Here is a 12,014-nt window from a genome sequence, read left to right on the forward strand (position 1 = left end):
TGAACAACCTATTCAATGAAATAATATCAGAAAATTTCCCAAATCTGAAGAATGAAATGGAAAACCAAATACAAGAGGCTTATAGAACTCCAAACATACAAAATTACAACAGACCCACACCAAGGCACATTATTATGAAAATACCTAACATACAAAATAAAGACAGAATATTAAAGGCCGTGAGAGAAAAGAATCAAATTACATTCAGAGGGAAACCAATAAGAATATCAGCAGATTTTTCAATCCAGACCCTAAAAGCCAGAAGGGCCTGGAACAACATTTACCAAGCCCTGAAAGAAAACGGATGCCAACCAAGAATCTTATACCCAGCAAAACTTACCTTCAAATTTGACGATGAAATAAGATCCTTCCATGATAAACAAAAGCTAAAGGAATTTACAAAAAGAAAGCCAGCATTACAGAACATTTTCAGCAAAATATTCCATGAGGAAGAGATGAAAAACAACGATGCAAATCAGCAACAGGAGGCGCTAGCCTAAAGGAATAGCCAAATAAAGGAGAAACCAAATCATGCCAAAAACAAATATGAGTCAATTGACTGGGAATACAAATCATATCACAATAATAACCCTGAATGTTAATGGCCTGAATTCATCAATCAAAAGACACAGACTGGCAGATTGGATTAAAAAGAAAAATCCAACAATATGCTGCCTGCAAGAGACTCACCTCATAGAAAGAGACACCCATAGACTAAAGGTGAAAGGATGGGGAAAAACATACCATGCACACGGACACAGCAAAAAAGCTGGAGTATCCATCCTCATCTCAGATAATGTGGACTTCAAACCAAAACTAGTCAGAAGGGATAAAGAAGGACATTACATGCTGCTTAAGGGAAGCATAAATCAGCAAGACATAACAATCATAAATATCTATGCCCCGAACATTGGCTCATCCACGTACGTCAAACAAATCCTTCTCAATTACAGAAATCAAATAGACCACAACACAATCATACTAGGCGATTTTAACACACCTCTCTCACCACTGGATAGATCGTCCAAACAAAAATTGAATAAAGAAACTATAGATCTCAACAACACAATCAGCAATTTAGACTTAACGGACATATATAGAATATACCATCCAACAAAGAATGAATACACTTTCTTCTCAACAGCACATGGATCCTTCTCTAAAATAGACCATATTTTATGCCACAAAGCTACTGTTAGCAAATACAAGAAGATAGAGATACTACCTTGTACTCTATCAGATCATAATGGATTGAAATTAGAAATAAATGACAGAATAAAAAACAGAAACTTCTCCAATACTTGGAGACTAAATAATACACTATTATACGATGAATGGATAACAGAAGACATCAGGAGGGAAATAAAAAAATTCTTAGAAGTAAACGAGAACAAAGACACATCATATCAAAATCTCTGGGACACTATGAAAGCAGTACTTAGAGGAAGATTTATTTCATGGGGTGCATTCAAAAAAAGAAGTAGAAATCAACAAATAAACGACTTAACACTACAGCTCAAAGCCCTAGAAAAAGAAGAGCAGACCAATACCAAAAGTAGTAGAAGACAGGAAATAGTTAAAATCAGAGCCGAAATCAACGAAATCGAAACAAAAGAAACAATTGGAAAAATTAACAAAATAAATAGTTGGTTCTTTGAAAAAATAAATAAAATTGATAAACCCTTAGCCACACTAACAAAGAGAAAGAGGGAGAAAACTCAAATTACTAAAATTCGGAACGAACAAGGAAACATCACAACAGACACGAGTGAAATACAAAACATAATTAGAAGCTATTTCGAAAATCTATACTTCAACAAAACAGAAAACCTCGAAGACATCAACAAATTTCTAGAGACATATGAATTACCTAAACTGAACGAGGAGGACATACACAACCTAAATAAACCAATTTCAAGCAATGAAATAGAAGAGGTCATCAAAAGCCTACCAACAAAGAAAAGTCCAGGACCAGATGGGTTCTCAGCCGAGTTCTACAAAACCTTTAAAGAAGAGCTCATTCCAATACTCCTCAAACTATTCCATGAAATAGAAGAGGAGGGAACCCTCCCAAACTCGTTCTATGAAGCCAATATCACCCTGATACCTAAACCAGACAGAGACACATCGAGGAAGGAAAATTTCAGACCAATATCCTTAATGAACATCGATGCAAAAATTCTCAACAAAATTTTAGCAAATCGCATACAAATATATATTAAAAAGATAGTGCACCACGATCAAGTGGGTTTTATCCCAGGGATGCAAGGTTGGTTCAACATTCGGAAATCAATAAATGTCATTCACCATATCAACAGACTTAAAGTTAAGAATCACATGATTATTTCAATAGATGCAGAAAAAGCATTCGATAAAATACAGCATCCCTTCATGCTCAAAACACTAGAAAAAATTGGGGTAGTGGGAACATTCCTAAACATTATAAAGGCAATCTACGCTAAGCCCATGGCTAATATCATTCTAAATGGTGAAAAACTGAAAGCGTTCCCCCTAAAAACTGGAACAAGGCAGGGATGCCCTCTTTCACCACTTCTATTCAACATCGTCCTTGAGACTCTAGCCAGAGCAATCAGACAAACCAAAGAAATTAAAGGGATACGAATAGGAAAAGAAGAACTCAAACTATCCCTGTTCGCTGATGACATGATTATATATTTAGAGGAACCTGGAAATTCCACCAGAAAACTTTCAGAACTCATAAGTGAATTCAGTAAAGTAGCAGGTTACAAGATCAATGCTCATAAATCCAATGCATTTTTATACATAAGTGATGAATCTTCAGAAAGAGAAATTAGGAAAACTACCCCATTCACAATAGCCTCAAAAAAAATAAAATACTTGGGAATCAATCTCACAAAAGAGGTGAAAGACCTCTACAATGAGAACTACAGAACACTAAAGAAAGAAATTCAAGAAAACCTTAGAAGATGGAAAGATCTCCCATGTTCCTGGATAGGCAGAATTAATATCGTCAAAATGGTTATACTACCTAAAGTGCTATACAGATTCAATGCAATTCCAATTAAAATCCCAATGATGTACCTTGCAGAAATAGAGCAAGCAATTATGAAATTCATCTGGAAGAATAAAAAACCTAGAATAGCTAAAGCAATCCTCAGTAGCAAGAGCGAAGCAGGGGGTATTGCAATACCAGATCTTCAACTCTACTACAAAGCAATAGTAACAAAAACGGCATGGTATTGGTACCAAAATAGACAGGTAGATCAATGGTACAGAATAGAGGACATGGACACAAACCCAAATAAATACAATTTTCTCATACTAGACAAAGGTTCCAACAATATGCAATGGAGAAAAGATAGTCTCTTCAACAAATGGTGCTGGGAAAACTGGAAAACCATATGCAATAGAATGAAATTAAACCCCTATCTCTCACCCTACACAAAACTCAACTCAAAATGGATCAAGGACCTTGGAATCAGACCAGAGACCCTGCATCTTATAGAAGAAAAAGTAGGTACAAATCTTCAACTTGTTGGCTTAGGATCAGACTTCCTTAACAGGACTCCCATAGCACAAGAAATAAAAGCAGGAATCAACAACTGGGATAGATTCATACTAAAAAGCTTTCTCTCAGCAAAGGAAACTATCAGAAATGTGAAGAGAGAGCCTACAGAGTGGGAGAATATTTTTGCCAACCATACCTCAGATAGAGCGCTAATTTCCAGAATCTATAAAGAACTCAAAAAACTCTACACGAAGAATACAAATAATCCAATCAACAAATGGGCTAAGGAAATGAACAGACACTTCACAGAAGAAGATATACAAGTAATCAACAGATATATGAAAAAATGTTCAACATCCCTAGTAATAAGAGAAATGCAAATCAAAACTACCCTAAGATTTCATCTCACCCCAATTAGAATGGCGATTATCAAGAACACAAGCAACAATAGGTGTTGGCGAGGATGTGGTGAAAAAGGAACACTCATACATTGCTGGTGGGGTTGCAAATTAGTGCAGCCACTCTGGAAAGCAGTGTGGAGATTCCTCAGAAAGCTTGGAATGGAAACACCATTTGACCCAGCTATCCCACTCCTTGGTCTATACCCAAAGGACTTAAAATCAGCATACTACAGAGATACAGTCACATCAATGTTCATTGCTGCTCAATTCACCATAGCCAGATTGTGGAACCAACCTAGATGCCCTTCAGTTGATGAATGGATAAAGAAACTGTGGCATATTTATACAATGGAATATTACTCCGCAATGAAGAATGATAAAATTATGGCATTTGTAGGCAAATGGTCGAAATTGGAGAATATCATGCTAAGTGAGATAAGCCAATCTCAAAAAACTAAAGGACGAATGATCTCGCTGATAAGCGGATGAGGACATATAATGGGGGTGGGAGGGGTTAGCATTAGGTTTAGGGTTAGGCTAAGGAGAGCGGTAAGAATGAAGGAAAGAAGGACTGTATAAAGGGAAAAGGGTGGGAGGGGTGGGGGGGAAGGGAAAAAAAAGAAACATCATTACCCTATGTAAACGTAAAAAAAAAAAAAAAAAAAAAAATGCAGTCACAAAATAAGTTTTTTTTCCTTGCTAAAACAGTGGGTGTTAGCTGGCCTTCACTCCAGAAAAAACTAAGTCTACCAATTTTTTTTTTGAAAAATTATTCCAAAACTCTAAATATCACGGCAATAGAATTTTATTAAAGTGAACCAACAGGACAGTGATAACCCTAACTACCCTGTGGGCCTCTAGGTTCCTGTATCTTCTGATTCTGTACTTTGGTTCTATTCTTTTGCTCCAGCTCCTAGCATCAAGTTCCGTTTTGGGTACACAGCAGGAGTTCAATTAAATACTTCTTTTTTTAATATATTTTTTGTGGTACTGGGAACTGAACCCAAGGGCACTCTACCACTGAGCTGCATCCCTAGTCCTTCTTGAGTCAGGATCTTGTTAGGTTGCTGAGGCTGGTCTTGAACTTGCGTTCGTCTTGCCTCAGTCTCCTGAGCAGTTGGAATTACAGGTGTGTACCGCAGTACATGGCATACTCAGTAAGTACTTCTTGAGGACTGTGATAATGAATTTGATAATCAGTTCACAACTGGTGTGTTTTTAAGTGATTCACAGAAGCAATAAAGATCTATACTCTTGCTAAACCTCTGTAATTTTGCTCTTTTTTAAAAAAAGCAATTGTTAACCTTTTATTACGAAAAGTTTCAAGCATATATAAAAATAGAATAAAGAATGCAAATCACTCAGATTTAGTCATTACCAACTCAAGCCCCCGTGGCCTATCCTCATCATTTCTTTGCAACTTGTCCAGTTCACAGAGTTCCATGTATATACAGATTTCAGTTTGTATTTTTAAAAGTTTGGACTCTCAAAAAAAAAAAAAAAATCATGAAACTATTATCACCTAAAAAGTCAACAATTTCTTAATATCAAATATTCATGTTCAAATATCTCTGGTAGTCTCACAAAGTTTGTGTTTTAACAGCATTTGTCTGAAACAGGATCTAAATAAGGTCTGTACCTGCCACACTCTTACTCTTAGCCCCTTGTAAACATTATCAGTGACAACTGCTCAAAGTATTTAGAAAACTAAATAGAACAGTGAAGTTCTTTTTTTTCCTTTTTAGAACCCTTCATGTCATAAAAATGGCTCTACAGTACTGCTAAATTTACCTAAATGTACATTTCCATTCATCATTATGTTCCTCGTACATGTAATTGCTGAATGTCAGTCTGTCTTAGATGAGTATCCTCCCATCTAACTTTATGTGGTATTGACTAAATTTTTTTCAAAGACAGTATGGGTACTGAGATGCAGATAATCTACGGTGATTTTATATTTTAGAGTTCAACCTTGCAATACAGTTTGTAAAGATTTTAGTGCACCTATTTTGCAGGAAAAGTATCCTGTACCTTTCTGCATTCCATAAAGTGAGGTGCCCAAGACTGGCCAGTTTTACTCTGTCCTAAGGCACAATCCACTAAACACCTGGGCAATCTAGGTCCATTTCCATCCAGCAAAAGGAGAAAGGAAAACACATTTTGATTGTTAGGAACCTTCAGGGGCTCTGCCGAATCCATGCCAGTGGCATTTCTCACACTACATATAGGTATCTACAGTGCACACATAGATAGATTTATGTGCACACACATGCTACACAGAATACAGAATTTAAAATATATTAGAAATCCTTTTACTACTATCATAAACTTTTAAAAGAACTTCTAAGGCAATTTTTAATGATTTTGATAAATGTATTGCAAACTTGAACTGTTTCTAGCAGAGACATGAAAAAATCAAGATCACACCCTCTCATGAAAATAGAATACAAATTCCAGAGGGAAGATGGGGTCTCCTGGTCAGAATGACCAAACCCACTCTGAGCTCAGTGACAAGACAGACTACCCCAGTTTCATCCCTCCACATGGATAAGCAGCACTGTATTATATCTATGAAAATCCAGCAGAATAGAACCATCCGTTTCCTATAGAGGGGGAAGTTTTCCCCAATGGAGAACTTACACTGATTCCATAGTGTTCAGTGACTCCTCGGCCATGCTCTCCAAGGACTCCAAATGAAAGGCTTTCTTCCAAAAAGATTCTTGCTTTGTATTTATATTTTAATTTAACCTAGGTATTAAATAAAATCCAACTTTAAAATACTAATGATTAATATACAGTCTATTTCAATGAAAAAAATTAAATCTGAAAATGTATGCACAGTTGACCCTCAATATTTATGAATTCTATATTTGTAAATTCACCTGTTAAAATTTATTTGAAATCCCCAAACCAACGACTCTCTCTCTACTTTAGACAGTGTCAGAAGACATGCATGTGTAGTGTGGTGAAGAATTCAAGTTACCTGACACCCTTGTTCTTAGCTGAGGTTGAATAAGCCATTGTTTCAGCTCAGATGCTGTAAACAAGTACCCCTTTCATGGACATTATTTATTGCCATGTTTTTCATGTTTTGGTGCTTTTTGTTGGTGATCTTGCTATTTAAAATGGCTCCCAGCTGTAGGGTTGAAGTGCAGGAAGACTGTGAAGTACCTTGAGAAAACGTGTGTTAGAGAAGTTTCATTCAGGCATGAGTTTTAAGGACTGTTGGCCATAGGTTCAGTATGAATGAATCAACGATATGTATTAAACGAGGTGGATTTACACAGAAACACACATAAAACAAGTTATCTATTGAACAGCTGACAAAAATGTGACTAGAAGTTCACAGAAACCTAATCCTAAACCTTATGTGCCTCAGTAGCAATAGCTCATCATTTTCTATGTCAGTGTGAAGCAACACTTGGTAGAATGTAACTATGTTGAATAATGAGAACTGACTGTACTTTAGACCTCTAAAATGATCCAATTTAACTCAATTAAAGAGACAGCACGATATGAGTTTTTAAAAAAGGAAATGTTAAAATATTTATACATATAGACATGTAACCTACCTGTTATACACTGGTCTGAATGTACCTACAAAATCCCAGGGAAATGTAGATATTCCTCCCTCGATGGCTCTGTTTTGATTTGGATTCTTGTTTTTATTATTATGTTGTTATTATTATGATTTATTAATCTGTTTTTCTCTTTGTTTCCAGGCTTATAAGAAAGATCTTTCCCATTAAGGGTTTAGGTGGGTATTAATCTGTATGTTTTTCTAATTATTTCACTTTTTTAAAAGAACACAATCCAATAACCCATTAGAAGCTGACATATGCATATTTGTCTACAGGTATTTTTTTTTCTCTAGTGTGTAATTAATTTGCCCATATAATTTGAACATAATCAGTTTCATGACTGAATTGAATACAATAATCAGCTACTACATTTTTATGTAAATGACATGAAAAGTAGTTCTCAAGTCTTCCTCTGATTTATTTATCTTTACTTGGTGTCACAATCACATTTTTAATTATTTTTAGTTTAATTACTAAAACCATTTTTCTGCTGAAGCTACAGAAATAATCCATAGAATACATAGATGTTTTGGTGCCCAATAATCACTAGTTTCTGATAATTTGTTTTTCATTATTGGAATTTTACTGGCTATTCTTGCTAATCAGTGTTAAACGGGGGAGCAGGGTTTGAAGGGGTGGGTTTCCATCAACAATGAATAAACTAATTTGGGGAAAATTGTATCCTCTCAACACTGGCTCTTTCGCCATTTCTTAATATGAATGAGGTATTATATAGTTTCTAAAAATCACATTTTAGAAAACATTTAATATACCAGTGTTGGCACAGAAACAGACAAATCAGCCAAACAAAAAGGAAACTCAGGGTCAAACACTAATTTGTATTATGTAATGATAAATACTCGCATATACTTGGTCTGTTCCCACATTTTTGTTTCACTATTTGTTCATCAGCAATACTTTATGATTGTGCCCATATAACATAGCTTTAGTACCTTTTGGTCTATCACCTCCCCCACATTATTCTATCAGTCTTTGACATTCTTACAAAATGGGAGAAGAAGAAAAATGCATTTCTTGTGCTCTGCAGCACAGCAGTGAGCTATAGTCTCAGAAGTAATAAAAATAATATATAAATAAAACATAAAACCTTTATTTTGAGTTCAAATGTAAGAGTGGAAATTAATCAATGTAATACACCACAATATCAGAATTCAGGAAAAAACCAGGTGACAATGCAGAAAAAGCATTTGACAAAATCCAACAACTTCTCATGATAAACACACTCAACAAATTAGGAAAAGAAAGGAACTCCCTCAACCTGATGAAGGGTACTTATGAAAAACAGCTAACATCAGACTCAAAGAGTGAAAGCCTCTCCTTCAAGATTAGGAACAAAACAAGGGTGCCACTTTTAACACTTGCGGTCAATGTCGTGGTGGCAATTCCAGCCAGAGCAATCCACAAGGGAAAAAAAGCAGGGGCATACAAACTGAAGAAATAAAACTCTCTCTCCTCAAAGATGACATCTTACAGATAGAATAAGATCCACAAAACAAAAACATGCAATGCACACATGTACTGAAATATTTTACAATTTTTATCAATTAAATTCATAACAAATACATAAAAATCAGTTGTATTTCCACAAACCAGCAGTAAGTAACCCAAAACGTCACATTTATAATAGAATCAAAAAGAATCAAATACTCAATGATAAATTTAATGAAGGAGCCGGGTGTGTTGGTGCACACCTGTAATCACAGGCTAAGGCAGGAGGATCTTGAGTTGAAAGCCATTCTTAGCAAAAGCAAAGTGCCAAGCAACTCTGTGAGGCTCCATCTCTAAATAAAATACAAAATAGGACTAGGGATGTGGTTCAGTGGTTGAGCATCCCTGAGGTTCAATCCCCCATACCAAAAAAAAAAATTAATGAAAGAGTTGTGCAAGGCTTACACACTGAAAACTACAAAACATTAATCAAATTATAAAAGATCTAAATAAATGGAAATTCATGCAATCCCTATCAAAATCCCAATGGCATCACTGTACAGAAACGGAAAAGCTTATCCTAAAGTTCAAATGGAATTTCAAGGGGCACTGAATAGCTAAAACAATCTTTCAAAACTTATTATAAATCTACAATAGCTGAGATAGTGTGGTACTGGTATAAGAATAAGACATACTGATGAAAGTAATAAAATTGACGGTGTATAAAAAAACCCATGTAACTACTGATTTTTACAAAAATGCCAAGACTATTTCATGGGGAAACAACTACAGTCTTCAACAAAAATGCAAATAACTGATGACCACATGCAAAGAAATGATGCTGAATCACTATGCATAGCCTATAAAAAATTAACAAAATAAATCACAGGTCTAAATATAAAAGTGAAAACTATAAATGCTTAAAAGGAAAAAAGGAATAAACCTTCATGGCTTTTGATTAGACAAAAATTTTTAGATATAACAAAAGTACAACCAACAACAAAATGGATAACTTGGACCACATCAAAATTAAAAATCTTGTGCATCAAAGACAACATAAAAAAAGTGAAACAAAACCCTGTATAATGGGAGAAGATATTTGTTAATAATATATATGATAAGGGCTAGTATCCAGAACATAAAAGAGCTCTTATAACTTACTAACAAAAATACAACCCAAACAAAAAAATGGGCAAAGCCCTTACACAGACATTTCTTCTAAAAAGAGAAACAGAAACTAAGCGGTGGTAAAAATGTGGAGAAATTAGAACACTGCTGATGGGAATGTAAAATGGTGCAGTCACTGTGAAAAATGGTGTGACAGTTCCTCGGTGAGTTAAACACAGTTTATCATAAGATCCTACTCACAATAGACAAAAGATGGAAAAAAACCCCTACAGTCATCAAAGATGAACAGACAGATTAGCATTATAAAGGAATGAAGGGTTGAAACATAGTAGTAAAATGTACATGAACCTTGAAAACATTACAGTAGTGAATGAAGTCAGTCAGATACAAAAGGTCTCACATTGTATGATGCCACTTATAGAAGTACCCTGAATAGGAAAATCCATAGTGACAGAAAGCAGATTGATGGTTGCCAGGAGTTAAGGGGAGAGGAATGGAGAGACTGCTTGATAGGAATGGATTTGTTTTGAAACTAGATGAAGTTGATGGTTGCATAACAAGGTGAGTACACTGACTTGCAGTCTTGCTTATTTATTTATTAATTTAAATTGTGGTGCTGGTGGTCAAACCAAGGGCCTCATGCATGTCAGGCAAGAGCTCTACCACTGAGTCACATTCCAAGCTGGACCTGTATACTTTAAAAAGCCAGTTTTGTGTTATGTGAATTTTACTTCGATACAGAAAATCTCAATGATCATCGTTTCTAACAACAGTACACTCCTTTCAGGATTATAAAGTTGAGACTTACAACATACATATTATTTAATCTGTATGAAATTCAATAAAGATCAAACTAATTTATAGGAATGAAAAGCACATCAATGGTTGTATGGGGCCAGAAACAGATACTGACTACAAAGAGGCATGACAGAACTTTCTGGAATGACAGAAATGTTCTGTATCTTGACTGTGGTGGCGATGAGGTATATAAATCTGTCAAAACATCACACTATAGACTTAGAGTTGGTGTATTTTACGTATCAACTGTGCCTCAATAACATTGTTTAAAGAAAGAACAATCTCCTTTTTTTTTTTTTTTTAAATTGTTGCTATGGTACTATGGACTGAACCTGATACCTTGTTCATGTTAGACACATGCTCTAGTCCACTGGGTTACATCCCCAGTCCTTTTAAAATTTTATTTTGAGACTTGGCCTCACTAAGTTGCTGGCCTGGAACTTGTGATCCTCCTGCCTCAGTCACATGAATAGCTGGGATTACAGGTGTGCAACATTGCAACTGGCAATATATTTGCTATATAAAAGTTAAATTTTGATTACTCTTTAAAGGCCAGTGTTAGCATTTAATGTTAATCTGCTCTCCTGATATGATCAAAATATCCCTATAATACCTACTGTGCAAAGCAGTTGCAGACGTCACACATTGAATGTGGTCATAAGCAAAAGGCGTATTTGCCACATAGTTCATACTAAAAGAATGAATAAAAATGGTTACTTACCAATTCTGGAAGAGGACAAATAGTTCCAGTATTCATATATAATCCTTCCACTACAATGAAACGTCGAGTTACACGAGCCTTACGAGGATTCTTAAAAAAATAAAAAGAACCAGACATCTTATATTTCAGTAACTCCAAATAAAAATCTGTTAAATACTCCCTAGAAATTTCACCTCACAAAATTTATTCATAAAATAAAAATGGTCTGAATGAATTTATAGCTCAATGTCTGAGATCCTGTTATTTTCAGATGAATAACAGTGGGAAAAACCAACAGTCTCTTCTCTCAGACATGTTTTTCATTCGCAGGACAGACCAGGTGACCTTACATACACTTAAAGCACTTGGACTATGTTAAAGCATAAAGGAAACCCTCCAAATCCAGAGTGACTGGGATAGGACTCAAGGAAACTCTCTGGGGAAATCTGAGAATGTTTTATATCATG

General features: G+C 35.3%; 1 protein-coding gene across 1 annotated transcript in view; it reads right to left on the reverse strand.

Moving 5' to 3' along the window:
- Sptlc1 (serine palmitoyltransferase long chain base subunit 1) overlaps window positions 1–12,014 on the reverse strand; it is a 71,090-nt gene that overhangs the window by 16,915 nt on the left and 42,161 nt on the right. The window contains exons 8-9 of the mRNA XM_047526798.1: window positions 11,569–11,658; window positions 6,532–6,639 (exon numbers count right to left, since the gene is read on the reverse strand). Coding sequence (XP_047382754.1) covers window positions 6,532–6,639; window positions 11,569–11,658 — 198 coding nt within the window. The remainder of the gene's footprint in view (window positions 1–6,531; window positions 6,640–11,568; window positions 11,659–12,014) is intronic.

The sequence above is a fragment of the Sciurus carolinensis genome, chromosome 15, assembly GCF_902686445.1.
Source record: "Sciurus carolinensis chromosome 15, mSciCar1.2, whole genome shotgun sequence".
NCBI lineage: Eukaryota > Metazoa > Chordata > Mammalia > Rodentia > Sciuridae > Sciurus > Sciurus carolinensis.